This window comes from Chrysemys picta, chromosome 1 (genome assembly GCF_011386835.1).
Source record: "Chrysemys picta bellii isolate R12L10 chromosome 1, ASM1138683v2, whole genome shotgun sequence".
Lineage (NCBI taxonomy): Eukaryota > Metazoa > Chordata > Testudines > Emydidae > Chrysemys > Chrysemys picta.
In genome coordinates this window covers 45,188,628-45,205,507 of record NC_088791.1, presented here as the reverse complement: position 1 = coordinate 45,205,507, position 16,880 = coordinate 45,188,628, and the positions used below count along the sequence as shown (strand labels likewise).

Below are 16,880 nucleotides of genomic sequence, written 5' to 3'. Positions count from 1 at the left end.
AGGGCTGGCAACCATACGTGGAACCAGCATCCACAACCTAGGTATTTCATGAATAATTCTGTCTAGCTCTGACCTGTCTTCTGCTGGGTGACTTTCCAGCACACCCTTCCCTCACAGCAGAAACACAGAAGAATTAAAAACAACAATACACATATACAGATAGGAGTAAATCTCACAATCCAATGAATTTAGATTTTAACTGTCTCTTACTACTTGTCCCCCAAGAACAAATATACAGTCCACCCAGCAGCTCAGTGTGCACATGAACCCACCCTCAGGTGCATGGCTAAACTGATAATTGTGAATACAAAATACTGTGAGTCACTGCTCATGTGATTACAGATAGTTCAGTAGCTCACAAAGTCTGGAGCAAAGAGCAAGGGACTGCTCTGTTACTGACTTGCTGTGTAACTTTAGATAAGTCACTTAACCTTGCCAAGTGTCACTTTCCCTCTACTGTGGCCCAGATATACCTCCACCCCACCCCGACCTCCTTAGTGGACAAAGAAAGCTCTAAATGCACTGGAACGGTTACTTTTTAGTGTGGAAGAAGGGGAAGGAAGGAAGCAGGGGCTTGCACAAAGCTTAAGGTGGGGAGTACAGTGCAGATTGGAAAAGGAGGGTATGGAGCACAGGAGAGGAAGGCTAAAGGCATGCCCAATGGAGCAACTACTACACAGCTAGTGAGCACTAAGCTAGAAAGTGTGCAGGACCCTAGCTGTTGTTACATCCCATCGGGCTGTAATGGTAGCTTTGCAGCTGCTCTGCATGAGGTCCCTGAGGTGGACAGATTCCTTCATCCCAGTCCTTCCCCATCATCTATCTTACCATTCATATTTGTGAGCTAGCTATTGTTACTTGGCCCATATTGTTCCAGTTAAGTGACCAGTTACTGGCTGCCATGTTGAAGCACCATCTGAGCTAATGAATGTCACCTTCTCCTACTCCGCCCAGACAGGGCAGAAAACTTGCATTCGTCTGCCCTACCTGAACCTGGTTTCCTTCCACCCTCACCACTCTTCCTTAGACACAGAGCTGGTGAGTCACAATTGTGCCCATCAGCATGAAAGCACTGCTGGTTGTACCTCTTGAAGCAATAATAGGTGGCAGTGGTTGGGGCATAGGCACCAGAGACGGTTGGGGGAGGGGTGCAAAGGGCTATTGCCCTCCCTTACTTTTCAAGACCTGGTTGAGAGGATGCATGCTGCAGCCTGGCCCAGCTGGCCAGCCAACACCAAGGTCCCACTCGATGTTGTGCCAATAGCTGGGCCCTCACCTGCCAAAACTGCAGCTCCTCTTGGTGCCAGGGACTGGTTGGATCCAGGCAGTGGGATGGCACCTTCATCCAGGGACCTTGGTCGGGCCAGCAGGGAGTGTAAGATTAGGAGAGGGGGAGCCAGGGCTCCAGGAGGGATGGGCTGGTGGGGGGTGGGAGGGCTTGGCCCCCACACTTTTGCAGTCTTTCCAGCACCCGTGGGTTGGTGTGACAAACTGGATCAGCCATCTACACTGCAAAGAAAAACCTGTAGCTGGCCCCTGCCACCTGACTCAAGCTCACGGGGCTCGGGCTGTTGGGCTCTTTTGTTGCGGTGTAGACTTCCAGGCTCAGATTGCTACCTGAGCTGTGGGATCCTCCCAGCTCACAGGGTCCTCAAGTCTGGGCTCCAGCAGAGCCCAGAAATCTATGCTGCAATGAAGCAGCCCCACAGCCTGTGTCAGCTGGCACGAGCCAGCCACGGGTGTCTAACTACAGTGTAGACATACATAGGGAGTGAGCATAGGCCAGTGGATAGGGTTGGGATCAGGCGAGGCTATTTTTAGGACTACATTTGAAATTGCTGATGTCTGTCTTTTATGAAACGGCAATGTGGTGTCAAGGCCTTGCAGGTAGGTCAGTGCACCTAGCAAGAGTAACGCTATTGGTAACACCTAATGTGGGTCTCGTTTGTAAAGGTTTGGGGGGCACAAAGCTACTGTTCTTTTGGCAGCATAGGAAGGCAAGTCGGGAAGGGTGTCAGTGAGGGATGGAAGATTTCTATGGTAATGGGGGACCTAGCTGGATTCCTCCTGTTCACTTTCAGTTACCGTGACCCAGGGCCGGCCCACAACATTTTGGCACCTGAGGCAGAGAGCTCCAATGACGCCCCCATGCCTCCTCGCTTGGGCCAAAACTTTGAAAGGTCTTAATTCTGCTTTCTTCCTGTTCTACTCCTACTCCTCTCATGGTACTGCTCTGCTACCTACCCCAATAAAGGAGAACTAACAACTTAAAATGCCTTGTTCAAAAATTTTAAGTAACACTTAACTTTCAAATGTAACTTTTCTTGTCTGCATAGTAAACACTGGCATTTTTATCTGTTTGAATAATCAAAGTGGTGCTTTCTGTGCCTTCTTGGTTGCAAAGATTTGAACTACTTCCTGAAGGTCCACAGTCTGGGCCAGCTCATGTTCTATTCAGATGGTTGCATGGCCGACCAGCCTCGCCTGTGTCATTGTGGAGTGTAGATGTGTTTTTATTAACTTCAGCTTGGAGAAGCTGCGTTCTCCACTGGCAACTGTTTCAGGAAGCGCAGAGCAACAAAAGTATTTGGAAAGAGGATGCTCATTTTATTTGTGCACATATATTCCAGAACAGCCTTTGGAGTTGATCCTGCTGAAATGTATCTTGAAAGGGCTTTCAGTTCATCACCTAAATCACTCGCATCAATATAGTACATGTCAGCATGTGTCAACACTGTCTCTAGTGCCCTGCATTGCTGGTGTAGGTCTTCTTCAGATATAGTATGATATTCCAAAACTCCTCACAACATCCCAAATATACTGCTGTGTTCTTTGAGCTGCATGAAACGTTCAACTGACTGTATTGCACAATCTAGCACCTGGTTAAAGAATTCAGCTTTGAATTGTTGTTTGGGGTCTCTTATGGGATTATCCCGTGCCTCGTAATCAAAATGTCTTCTTCGGTGACTCTTGTATTCTTGAATGGGTGGGAAAATAGCTTTAGTGTGAAGTTCCTCTGCCAACTTCTGTGCACTCTTCAGAACGTTTTGAAATCCCTCATCTGACCAGTAAGACTGTAGGTATGACTTTGCTTTGTCTAGTTGTTCCATTGCTCCAGATATATCAAGGTCAACACCTTGGAGTCTCTTGCTTACAACATTTATTTCAGTATGTCATGCCACAACACTAAGCCACACAGAAATTTGAAGTTGGGTATGTTTCTGGTGATTCCATTTCCCTCTGCCACTGTTCTCCCACGAACAGTTCCTGTCGTAGCATTATCCTCCATAATGGCAACTATGGCATCATCTATCTTCCCAATTTGGTGTTTAATAGGCTTTATCACCTCCACTTGACTTTCCCATCATGTGGCACTCAGTGGTTTCAGTGTCAGAGAGGATGTTCCCAGATGTTGCTTCAAAATTTGCCATCAATGAGTTGACACAGAGAAAAATACATAGATGCTTTGAATTACATTAAAAAATTCAGAAGCCTCACTAGAAGCTGATGCTGTATCACTGACCACCAAGTTCAATGAATAAGAACTGCATGGGACAAAAAAAGCTCCAGGGTTTAACTCTCGGATCCGTGTCTGCACTCCTCTGTTCTTTCCTCTCATGTTGGCACCATTATCGTAGCCCTGACCTCTCATGTCAGCTATCGCAATTCCTGTATCTTCCAGCTTTTTAAGAAGCCACATTGGGTTCTACAGGAACAAAGGACTGGAAAAATCTGGCTAGAAATCTGGCATGCCATGAGAAGGCAGCAAATCAACAGAGAGCATTCCGTAGGTGGAAAGAGCTTGAGATGAGACCAAGGTTAAAGGCCACCATAGATGATCAGCATCAAGAGAAGATTGCATCAGAGTCTCTTTACTGGCAAAATGTTCTGAAAAGGCTCATTGCCATTGTGAGAATGCTTGCTACCCAAAACCTAGCACTGTGTGGCAATTAAGATCAGCTGTATGTGCCAAACAATGGAAACTTCCTTAAAATTGTAGAGCTGATGGCTGAGTTTGATGCTGTACTCCAGGAGCATCTAAGAAGAGTCACCACCCAAGAAATGTACACACACCACTACCTTGGAAAAACAATTCAAAATAAGATCATACAGTTACTGGCAACAAAAGTCAAACAGAAGATTGTGTCAGATCTGAAGTCAGCAAGATATTACTCTGTTATTCTAGACTGCACACCTGACATCAGCCATATGGAACAAATGACTTTAATGGTGTGTTTTGTAACAACACAGAACCTAGTGAAAATGTCCCTGCAATGGTGACTGTCAGAGAGCATTTTCTAGAATTTATTGCTCCTGTAGTATCATCAATGTCAATGATTTGCTGTCTTCTCATGGCATGCCAGATTTCTAGCCAGATTTTTCCAGTCCTTTGTTCCTGTAGAACCCAATGTGGCTGGAACAAAACAGGATGCAGCATTCTGGGTTTTTGAGTACGTAAGCCATGACCTCTCCACTTTGTCACCGTTGGGGATTTCATGCCAGTAATGTGTTGGATGGAAACTTCTATTTTCATTGTCTTTGGGGAACTTGAAGTTTTTCACTTGCTGTGATCCATGCAGTACAAGGAAGTCCCTCAGGTTACTGCTCAAGTGGGTCCACAGTCCAGGATCATCTAGACTTAAGGAACTAAACTCAGCAGCAGCTGTTTCTTGTGCCTCCACCACACTCCTCTCTGATCTACACTTCAGGAATGTACATGGTTACATCCATTTGAGATGGATATATGGATGCTGCAGTAGCTGGCAGGTCACCTGCACTCTGACTAACTGGAAGATCAGGCATCTCCTCACCACTCACATCCTCACTGGGGCCGGAAGTCTCACCATGAACATTTGTGTCTATATATCTCAGGAGAGCTCCTTCCTGCTTAGATAGAAAAGCTTCCTTTGCTTTCTTTCTTTTTCAGAATGCTGCCCCAGAGAGGTGTTTTCTTCTTTCACTCATGACTGCTGTTCTGTGCCAGCTATAGTGGCTCTCAACACTCAACTGAAGGGGACAAATAAACAGGCTGGTAGCAGGGCCTGAGTGAGGGAAGATATCAGTGTCTTAAGGGCCTAACTGGCTCCTACTACTTCAGTTGATTGCCTGTTCTCCTCAAGTGGATTCAGGGAAGCAGCAGGAAACAGGAAGCTCCCTGAGAAGCTGGTGTTAATCGGTCCAGGCTCCTGGGGGTATTAGAAAGGGACGTAAGAGGCTCCTCCTCCTCTCTCTCTCTCTGCAGCTCCTGCTGCTTTCTGTTATTCCCTCTCACCTTTTCTCCTGCCTGCCTGTTATGTCTCTTGTGCCCTCCTTCCTCCAGCACAGCACTCCACCATCTCTGTGCATCTAGAGCAGAGAGAATACATATGCACCAGTAGCAGACACAATTTTCTACACTCTGGGTCCTAGTGGCGCCCCCCGCGCCCCTACAGTCTGGCACCTGAGGTGGCTGCCTCAGTTTGCCTCACGGTAAGGCCAGCCCTGCTCCCTCCCTTGTTTAAAGGGGTAGAATTTGTGTAAGGAAAAAATGACCGCCTTGTAACTAGAATTCAGGTCAGCTTCATTTTGCTTCTTTGGGCGCTGGCCCTCTTAATGCCCTGTCCAAAGTGTCCTACCTCCCTAAAACTAGGGTGCAGGTCTTCCTCTCACTTTCCTACACTTACATTCCATTTAAACGCTGCTCCACAAAACCACCATCCTTCACACTGATCTATGATCATGTCCTACTGCCACTTTCAGCCCTGGATTCTCTGCAGCCAGGTCTCCTGCTCTCTGTCACAGACTGTTGTGGAAGACTAGGAGTTTGGGTAAATTATAGAAGACAAGAGTTCCTCAGCAGTTGAATCTTTATTCATCCTGTAATTTACTCAGCCCATCTCTCGCCTCCTTTTGTACATTTCAAGATTTTCCTGAAATGCACCCACAAAAAGGGGGCCTTTGCCCCAGAGAGCTAAAACTCAGAATAAAACCTCATGATTGTTAAGATCAATTCCTGGTTTGTTGTGTCTGACTGAACCACCTAATGTTGGCAAAACTGCAAATAAGAAAATAATACAATGGACCTACAATAACCAAAAAGAAAGTGTCTGGATAATTGTACATGTGGAGATAAATTTATGAACAGGTTTATATGATGGGGTTGTCTGTGATAGCCAGGGACTGTACTCAATAACCCAAGAAGTCCCTTTCTGTCCTGTATTTCTGTGAAAAACACCAAGAGAGCTAAGTATTTTAATAGGAGTCACATATCTTTCTTCCTCGGCTACATGCTGCACGTCCAATGACCAAAGGAGCAGAGGCCGTGTTTGCAGTGTATCTGTGTTTCTCCTACCTGATAACAAAACAGACTTTAAGCTAGTTGGCTGGGATAATGGAATTGAATAAGCAGAGAAGTTTATAACAATGTAAAGATTTACATCATTGATTTTTTTCCCCCTTTAGCCGATCCAGTTTAAATGCCAAAATGGAAGAGTGTGTTAAACTAAACTGTGAGCAGCCTTACGTCACAACAGCAATAATCAGCATCCCAACACCCCCAGTGACCACACCCGAAGGGGATAATAGGCCAGAATCTCCCCCATATTCAGGTGCAAATATTGTCAGAGTATCTGCTTTATAAAACAATTAGAATAAAGACCATTTGCCAGCTGACCTCTAGCAATGAGAAGAGTTCTGGAGAAGGAGAGAGCTGGAAAAGACAATACCCCCTTGGTCAGTGTTACCTCAGCCACAGATTGAGGGGGTCAGAAGAATTAAAACATTTTGGGTTTCAGTGTTGTACCGCGTGAAGCAGGCAACCAAACAGAGTTTCTACACAGCGTCTGAACGGTTATACAGCGCAATCTTCTGTGACCATTTTGACTTACTATATGAGCACAATGAAATGTCCCCCATTGATGCTTCTTATTACCATGGGAACTTTTTAAAAAAAATAAATAAACAAAACAAACAAAAAATACCCCACGTTTGGACATTATGTTCCGGCTGAATGCAAAACAACAATGAAAAACATTTTGATAACGTCATTTTTTCCTGTTGATAAACCATGAACTTGTTGACAAACTCCCTATTGTTAAAAAAAAGAAGAAAAAAAAGGGGGGGAAACAAAATGCTCATAGGAAATATGTTTGTACTGACTGGCAGAAATACAACCATAGTGCATGCTGAAATTCTTTGGAGCTGTGATCTCAGTTTACTTATGTTGTTTTTCAGATTAGGCATGATAAAATATTACTGTAGAAAGGGGCATTTCTGTGCACTTACTGCTGATTGTTAATGTTCCATGGTAGTTGTACAAATAACTTACCTTTGGAAAATGCAGTATTTCTTACTCAAACACTCATTAGCAAACTCAAGGTGTTCAGTTAGTTCAATATTTATTATTGTTTTATCTTGCTTCCTTGGTACTGCTACAACTGCAATAATTCATTGTATATCTGTTGTATCAGGAATCAGGATTAATTTGTTTAAATATTTTGCACAACTTAATCTACACCATGAACCCCGTGGATAGAAAATATTTTCTCTAATGTGGAGAAGTTTTAAATAACCATACAATCAAAACTGTGTCTCACAAATGTACTTTTCAGTCATACTTCTTTTTGTCCACTGTAATCTCTATTTTCATGATGCAGCACATTTATCTGATCGAATGTTGCTTTCTTCTTTGGGATTCCAAGACTCTTCATGAAGTGGCTTAATCTTTTGTTCTGCAAACATTTGCCTACCTTTGTATTTCCTGAACCAGTCTTCTAGTGTAGTGTTACAGTGTCAATCCCAAATGAAATGAAATTAAGGGGTTTTGTGACAAACTAACACTTAGCTCTAAACCTCTTTGTTTTTCTGCAGTATCCAGAATATTGTCTATGTTGAGCATTGGAAGACATTTAGTGAAAACAGTTTGCTAAAACTCTCCTTGTAGTTATCTGTAAACCAACATCCAAAAATTTATTTGGGGCTTCATATCTTGTAAGACTGTATCCAAGAAACACTGATAAACTAGAGATTTGAGATTTTCTGCAAAATTATGATTGACTCCAATGGGAATTTAGCTGTAGGATCAGGGCCATAAATGGACATTAAGACTTTACTATTTAAAAATGCCTTTTTGCTTCATTGTCTTATGGAAATCTACATTTTCTTACCAAAAGATTTCTGCTAACTGCAGTTTTATTTACTAGAAGACAAGAACGTTAAGAGGTTTGTCATCTTGAAAATGCTGTGCACATGAAATAGTAGGTGTTTATAGCAGAAATACTGTATCAGCAGAAATTACCGCATGGCTCCATATAAATATATATATATGCCAATCAAAAAGCTCTATGCATTAGAAGACATTGCCACAAGTGAAAAACATAGTTATTTAAATAGTTTGAATGTTGTATGTTTCATACTTTATGGTACCAATTACTCCCTTGACTGAACTTAACATTTATATTAAGAGGAAATACACTATGAAAGTAGAACCTTGCTAATTTACACCCTTTTTACTCCACACAACTAGTTGGTGGTCTCGCCTTATCTATAAGCAAAGATTTAAAAACAGACGCTGTAATGAAGGCTGAGATTTTATTTTTTACAAAGTATGCTGCAGAATATTCACTACTATGATATTGTCATAAATTAAAACTAAATTACACCTGACAAAAGAAGAGAGTATATTTTGCAATGGGTGATCCTTGTTTTCTTAATGTTTGTTCACTTATTCACAAACTTGGTTAATTTGCTATGCAGTTCCCATTCATTTGTGCAAATTAGCAAGTTTCTACTGTTTATATAAATGGAATCAAAACTTGAATTTCTTTTAAGGAACCAACAAACTGATTTTTTACTGACTAACAGTGAACATATCAAGTAATTCCATTGAAATCAATTATTTTGATCTCCTCTCTCTTACAGTGTTGTAAAGCTGGGTTCACTACATTAGTTTTTACTTGCTTCCTACGTCTACTCATAATTTCTCGTGGAAAAAAGACTGGCTTTGTTCCTAGCATTTGCTGAAACAGTTACTAATATGAAAACTGCCCTGATATTAACAATCTATTACAGCTTCTTCTTTCTCACATGGTGCTTCTTAATTAATTACATCTGGAAACTAATATAAGATGGCAGTTGCTGAAAACCATTTGGGACAAGCCCTGAACTGAGTTATGCCTTGTGCAATCCCATTGACTCCACTGAGATCACACAGGGTTTAAGAATTTGGCCTCTTAATTTTATTTTTCATATGGACTAAAGAAACTGCAATACAGCAATATTTGCAAAGCGGTTACATCCCCGATTACAAGTTTTATCTTCTTTTTTAAAGTACAGGTTAAGAAATAATTTGGCAAGATTTTTCAGAATGCCATTCTTGTCTATTTCCATATATCACTTATGCAAAATGATTAATTTATTTTGAATTTGGAAAATAAACATTCTTTTGGTGTTCTAGGTGATTTAAATGCTGTTTTGGTAGTGAATGACTGTTGATGACTGTGTAAAATGCATCTGTGCTGTAAATGAAATGTAATTATTTCTGTGTATCATACAAAGAATCCAAGGTTGTTGTTTTTGACAATTTTGTTTGAAATTCATTTAACGTATTTCAGAAGACAGCATAATACATGTGTTATGCTGAATGAATAGACAGCAGAGGAATATTTAAATAAAAGATCTGCATGCTTGAACGGGACAACCTGGTTTTTCAGTGACTCATTATTCATGGAGCACATTTTCCTGTCCAGATTCAAGGAACAGCCAACATGTGTGCAACAAACCTATATGCAAGGTGTACACAAATTTACACCACTATAGAGACAATGGGCCCACTGATTCTTCGGTACAAAGAGCTACACATAGGGACTCCCTTGCCACCCCTTTGCCAGCAAACAGCACAGGAGAGTGGCCAGGTGGAAAGAGGTATGTGGGCAATGTATTCCTTGGCTGCTGACACGGCCATGTGGAATGTCAGATAGTCATGTGGGCCATAGAATTGGGACCATTAAATTACTGCCAACAAGGTGAGCTCTCTCTTACATATTTTTAAAACCACCCTTTAAAATGACAATTTTTTTAAAACATCTTGGCAAGAACAATTCTGCTGAACCTGCCCGGATACCACATTATTTCAGTGCCGGCATCAAGTTCTATTCTTACAATCTTCTTGCTAAGATGGTCAAATTCTTTTTTAGTGTAATAGCAGATGGCAGATTGTACAGTTCTCTTCTAAAAGAAAATAACCAAATGTAAATAATTCCCTCTTATTAACCATTTATATGGTAGTATTGATGTGCATGCCATTTTACTGGTTCCAAGGATTTAACAGTCTCTTCTAGACTGCTCCCCTAAAGAAAAGCCCTTAGAATTTAACCATCCCATAGAATTGAATAGACTGATTGTCCTGCTATTTAAAAAACCCCTATTGAAAGCATAGCACTCTCTTAAATTCTATGCATTTGTAGAGTCATTTCCACAGAAACATTAAATTCCTGAGGACTTTCCCACATATAACACAATGAAAAGGACATATGTATGGGAGGGGAAGAATCTTGTAGGTTGGTGAGTTGCGGGGAGATGAGTAAATAGCAAAAATATGGATCTTGGGGTCAGTATTTATTTGTTTTTCCATGGCATGTAGACTATTTTTCAGAACACATACACCTATTTCCCTCCAATAATACACATTTTGCATACAGCAACCATAGTTACTGAAGCAAACCTCTACTCATACAACTGATCAGATAGCCAATAGCAGTATATTTTGAATAATTTCTCCTGGAGCAGCAACCAAATGCAACTACTGAAGGGAACTGACACTAGATCTTTAAATGTAGTCATTGGACATGAGTAGACCAGAGAGAGGAGTGGGTGATACAAGTGCCTACATATCTAGAATTGATATAGATTAAAAGATATACTTGGTTACCTATCTAGCTTACTTAGTTACCATCTGTCTGTCTATCTTGGTTATTTATCTATTTCTAAAGCACCCATCTTTGTCACATCTAGGCATGGATATCTAAGGAAGATTTGTGTCACAGGAATTGTGTCCAAAGTGAATAGATGGGTGTGAAATGTCTGAAGTATTTAAGACATTCCAAATTATCTAAAGAAACTCACTCAATCAGAAGCAAGATTTGCAGTGCTATATTAAATATCTAATTTCTTCAACAGCACTTCACTTCACATACATTTTAATATTCCAATGGTCAAAACATCAAAAGTGATACCAGGATTCTGGTCTATATAAGACATTTAATTGTATAGTGACCTATGACCAAGGGCCTCTGTTGTTGTTACTGCTTATTACCTATGTGGCACTTTACAAAATGAGTTAGCTATGTTTACTGTAGGCAGAGTTTATAGTTATCCTCCCTCCAGCAAAAAGACTAAAATACATAAACCTTGGCCAATACATATGGCCAAAAACTAAGGCTTTGGCAGAGCCTTGGGGAAAGTAAATTCCGGAGTCAAGGGCTGCCTCGTGAAAATACCCTGCCTTTATCACTATTTATATTCCAGTAAAACCCAGATACTACAATTGCGATAAAGGTTCCCATTATGCTACCTGCTGTACAAATACAGGGCCTGCTCCTGTAGACAACAGAATGCAGGAAAGACGAGGGGTTGGCACGCAGAAGAAGGAAGGGTTGGCTGAGTGTGGGAGGAAGAATATTACCAGTCAGTATTTGCCAAGAGTCCAAAAACTAAAGGTATAAAGGTCAAAATGCTGGCTCTGACATCAGGAGTCACTTAAAGTGCGTGCACCTCCTTCCTCCCCTCCTTGCCGCTGTTCGGCTTCCAGGAGGGCTGGGATGTTAAAGCTTCATTCTTGGGAGCCTGATGCTGGGGCCAGTAGTGGCTGCATGGCTGTGCAATGCCATGGGAAGGGCCCGGTGTCTCTGAGTGGGTTCCCTGATGCTCTGATAAGGGAGCAGGCCAGGGAGGGCATAGATGACCAGATGCCCCTCCCCACTTCCCTCTATCACTGCTACTCCCACCACTGGGTAGCTTCCATCACAGCCACTTTCAAATATAGCACATATCAGCAAATCCCAATATGGGGACTGACAGCTCATCTCCATTGGCAATGGTCTACAGGGAGAGAGGTGGTCCCTCCATTAGCATGGATTTAATTGATGTAGGATTTTGATATAGATCAACACCCTCCCCCTGTAATTAGGATAAGGAATCAGTGAAGTCTATAAAGCACAGGTGTAATGTCCTACACATGGAAAGATCCTGGAGCAGATCACCATTATATGCACTAATTGATGCTTCTGAGGAGCTGCTGAGGGTAGCCCACCTGCCCCTGCACAATTTGGAGACTATGCACATGGGTAATTATAGTAAAGTACACACCTGAGAAGAAAGATATTGCATGCCTAATCCCCCCGGCTACTGTTGCTGCTTTGGGATGGAGAAGCCGGTGGTCCGAAAGGACTCCCAAGACTGTGACCCTCACTGAAAAAAGAGGAGAGAGCAGCTATCACCCCAGTAAACTCCTCTGAACCCTTCCCCTGAAAACAGGTCTCTCCTCCAGCATATGTATTTATTACACACAAAACACTGTGTTAAAAGAACATTAAGGCTGCAAAGTCAGAAGTTAGGAATTGCCCAGAATTAAGGTTGCCTGATCAACCTTACTCTGATCCATGTGTGTGTTTGCATTATGATACAGACTTCACATACTACTTTTTCCACAGATACCAAAGCCGACTGAAACAGAACAACAGACAAACTGACACAGCCAACTGACAAACAGAATCCTTACTGATCAGGGCCAAATCTGGTTATGGCACAGAGACCTCTCTTGTTCTATTGGCTATGATCTACCCACAATGAATTAAGATGAGGTGTGCATGCCAATATTAGCTCTACCAGCTGCCTTAGGGTACATGCACACTACAATAAAAAACCCACAGCACCAAGCCTTAGAGCTTTGGTCAATTGACTTGGGCTCACAGGGCTCAGGCTGCAGGGTTAAAAAAAAAAGCAGTATAGATGTTCGGGCTTGAGCTGGAGCCCAGACTCTCAGACCCAACCCCATCATGTCATTTCAGACCCCAGGCTCCAGCCTGAGCCCAAAATGTCTACACTGCAATTTTTAGCACTGCAGCCCGAGCCCTGGGAACCCAAATCAGCTGGCCTGGGCCAGCTGCAGCAATGTAGTGGTACTCTTAGATTCAATCACAATCATCCAAGAGCCATAGCAAGAATATAAGGCACCACCCTTTGATGGCTTCATTCTTTTCTGTCAGAAACAACCCAGAGGGCATTTTCTGGTAGTAGTTCTTCAGCCCTGCAGATCCACTTGTGTGGGGTGCCACTGGGTGCTTTTCTTACACCAGCCCCTGTTCAATGTGTATATGAGATCATTAGGAGAGTTAGAGAGACACTCTGAACTAAAGGGTGTTCTTTATGTGGATTTCTCACCTATTCAAAAGCATGTATTTATTCTACTTACAGACTTCCCTAAGGTGTCCAGCTGAGTGCCTGAAACATTAATAAATAAATCCTCACAATATACCTGGGAAGGAGAAGCATTAACTTCAGCGGGACTAAGCCTGATAGAAAGTGTTTGCAGGATCAGGTTCTAAATTGGTGGGGGAGAAACGTAACAGGAAATGACAGAGGGAATGGGGCAAGGGAAATAGAGAATACAAAACTGAGGAAAAGGGAAAACTGCTCTTAAGAAAGCATCATTTCTTGCACAACTTTGATCTCAGTCATCCCCTTGCCAGGAGCTGCAGAGCAGTCTCCCATGGCCCTTAGTAACGGTGGACTGCTGCAAAAGAAACCTTGACTGATGTGGTGGGACTGGGGGGAGTGGACTCAATAACTTCCTTGCATCACAGTGGCATTCCAAAACCCACTTATTTCTCCCCAGCACTATCTCCTGATATAAACATGATCACTCTGAAGGTGGAGTCCAAAAGCTACACTGTAATTTGGCTTGGGACAGCCCATAGCAGGAGCGTCACCTCAGAGAGGGATGCCTGCAGAGGAGTTAAGCACACACACAGATCATTGAAGAAAGGTTAAACTTTGAACTGGCTCCCTAGCTTCCCATTCACTTGAAACTTTTATGAAAAGGTCAAAAAACAATGAAATTCACAGCTAATGTCTACATTTAACATTTGTGTGTTTAACATTAAATACACAATAGTGACAAACTGACAGCAGTAAGGACATTTAACATGGAGCTTTTTAAAGTTAAATTACTAGGATAAAAGCACCCACTCTCTTTAACTTTAAAAACAAAGAAGCCATCACAACATTCTGGACAGTAGTGATTTTATTAGCTGCCATAGGGCACCTTATTGTTTTTCTACACAGTTCCAAAACAAGTGGAAAAAAACTTTAAAATTTCAATACTGTGTAAAAACCCCACTTGTCACAAAGCACTGGTATTGGAATAAACACAATTTTCAAGAGCTTGACTGTAAAAAATAATCCTATGAAATAAACATTTACATAAAAATACAGTAAAATGCACTTTTCCCACCTCAATAAATAGATTGTAACTCTGTTGCCATTTGGCAATTTGAGTCAACAGAGAACTTTCAATGAAGAAAAGGCTGGAGTGAAATTTCTCCTTTACTCTTACATTACATTTATTGCAATTGCATCCAGAACCATAAACCAGTAGATCATTGTTTTCCTTATAGTCTTTCGTTTTTATCTGGAGGGGAGAAAGGAGGAGTAGGAGAAAGCGGGGTCTATCTGTAAAGATTTGCTAATCTTATACTGATCCCTAGTTTGGAAAGAAAATATATTTTATTTATACTAAATAAATCCAGTCCAAAGAACATACTGTTTTGAAAAACAAACACTTTCTACAAATTAGGTCACATTTAGAATAATAAAGTATACTGATCATATTCATGGTTTTTAAAACCTCTGTTTAATGTGTTTTAATTTAAAAATTAAACAATCATCTTAGGATAAAAATAGAGGTTTTTAGATTATCTTTAAATGAAACAGCTAAAATAAAGGTGCTGTTAAAAAAAAGAAAAAGAAAAAAATTTACTCTTTTTACAGATGTTGCAATTTTTAAACCCAAGCATTTACTTGAATTGTAGCTCTACTATATATACACACACACAAAAAAACCATTTATATCTACATGTATCCCTGAACATTTTCCCAATGGTTTAGTAGAAATGTGTTCAAAAGTCCATTTTGTTTGCCTCTCAAATATAGGCATTTCTATGGAAGACAGTTATCTTTCTACTTTCTATGATGCTTTCTTTTTTTAAAGTGTCATTAGTAGTGTCTATCTACTTGTGTAGATATCAGTGTCTTATATGCTGTACATCTGATGGATAAATATTACTGCATCCAGTAAATGGTGCTTTCTATGCAAAACAATTGTTTCATAGCTCTAAGAAGCTGAGAGACAGATCTTTGATCAACTGTCCTTCCATGGAGGTATCTCCATTTCTGTTCATTAGCCATTTTCTGAAACAGAATGGTATACTTAAAAATGCAGGAGACAGAACAGGGGAAAAACAAAACAAAAGCCCCATAACTCTGTGACTTCACACATTCATTTGTATCACCTACAATTCCTCCATTTCAAAGTGTGTGTTAAAGCTGTTTGCCATGGAGGTATGTTCCAAGATCCTTGTCAGGCTGGGTTTCAGCAGCTCTACTGAATGACATGACAGGTGTTGTGAGGTGTCATTCTTCAAGGACATCATTTGATCTGTCCCAGGATCCCTTCTGTCATAATATAGAGCCCACAGCAAAGTAATAGTGAGGATCATAGCCAGAATCTGTGTAACTCCAATAGAGATTCCTAGAAATCGCAGCACTTGCAATTGTTTCGTTCCTCTCAAGAAAGTGTACATTTTTTTACCACAACCCTGTAGAACAAAACAGATAACAAAAAAGTCAGTCAACATTATTTGGATCTACCTCAGAGTTCCAAATGCTTATTTTTAAACAGATATAGTATCTACTATTGGCCTATTGACCCATCAAGGGTCACATTTCCATTCTTAAAACCATGCTTTGTAAAATTGCTTTGCTTGCTTCTTTTCCCTTTCCACAATCTTGTCTCAAAATCCTTTCATGGATTTAATTCAAACCTCCCAGAGATCTGTTTGTTCCATATTTCTCTCCACTCATGACCTCTGCTCATCTAATCTGTGATCCTATCAACCTTGTTTACTTTGAAAAAAACTCAAGTAATTATTTTTTCCAATATTTCAGACAGTTCCATCAAATCTTTTCTTACTCATCTTTTTTCTAAACTACAGACTTTAGACTTTTTAAGCCTGTTGCTATAAAGCTTTTTTTAAGCTGTTGCTATTAAGCTTTTAAATCATGAGATCAACTTTTTAAACTCCTTTTTGATTTTTCCAAACAGAACATATTTTTATAACACCATCAATAGAAATTAAACCAATATCCTAAGCAAAGATTTTCCAAACTGTATAACCTCATCATGGCTTTTCCAAGACTCAAGGGTTTTAGCTACATACACTATGTATGTATGTATCTTCTAATTCTGAGCTCTTGACTTCTGTAGAAAAAGCCTAGACAGTGGATAAAATTAGTTACATTAATGCTTTCCAGTGACAGTACAAAGCCAAATGGTCTTTCTGACTGTGGAAACAACTGAAGGGAGGCAACCTTTACAGAAGGATTCTTGATCAGTTTCTCCAAAGTATTAGATACAAGTAGTTTTCCTTACTCACAAAGTACATTTTTACTATTCCAGCTCCTCGTTCTTCAACTAACAGCCTCTATTCATTGCAAAAAACCCACCCATGTATGTTTTATACTTAGGGCAACTCACCAGGGCTATACTCTAAAACTAACCAGACTTTGGGCTCATTTGTACATACAGCTTCTTTGTGATTTTTAAATTGTGAAACCTTTAGGTCATG

The 16,880-nt window shown here is 40.9% G+C and overlaps 2 protein-coding genes across 9 annotated transcripts in view; one reads left to right on the top strand and one right to left on the bottom strand.

The window, feature by feature from the left end:
- Positions 1-6,956, top strand: part of KCND2 (potassium voltage-gated channel subfamily D member 2) — a 432,385-nt gene extending 425,429 nt beyond the window's left edge. For both annotated transcript variants that reach the window (XM_024109035.3, XM_005305656.5), the window contains one exon: positions 6,442-6,956. In XM_024109035.3, coding sequence (XP_023964803.1) covers positions 6,442-6,619 — 178 coding nt within the window. In that variant the 3' untranslated portion in view covers positions 6,620-6,956. The remainder of the gene's footprint in view (positions 1-6,441) is intronic.
- Positions 6,957-14,263: 7,307 nt separating this feature from the next.
- The window catches only part of TSPAN12 (tetraspanin 12), a 67,208-nt gene continuing 64,591 nt past the window's right edge, over positions 14,264-16,880 (bottom strand). For all 7 annotated transcript variants that reach the window (XM_065563527.1, XM_008172618.4, XM_042843880.2 and 4 more), the window contains one exon: positions 14,264-15,851. In XM_065563527.1, the coding sequence (XP_065419599.1) occupies positions 15,546-15,851 (306 nt within the window). In that variant the 3' untranslated portion in view covers positions 14,264-15,545. The remainder of the gene's footprint in view (positions 15,852-16,880) is intronic.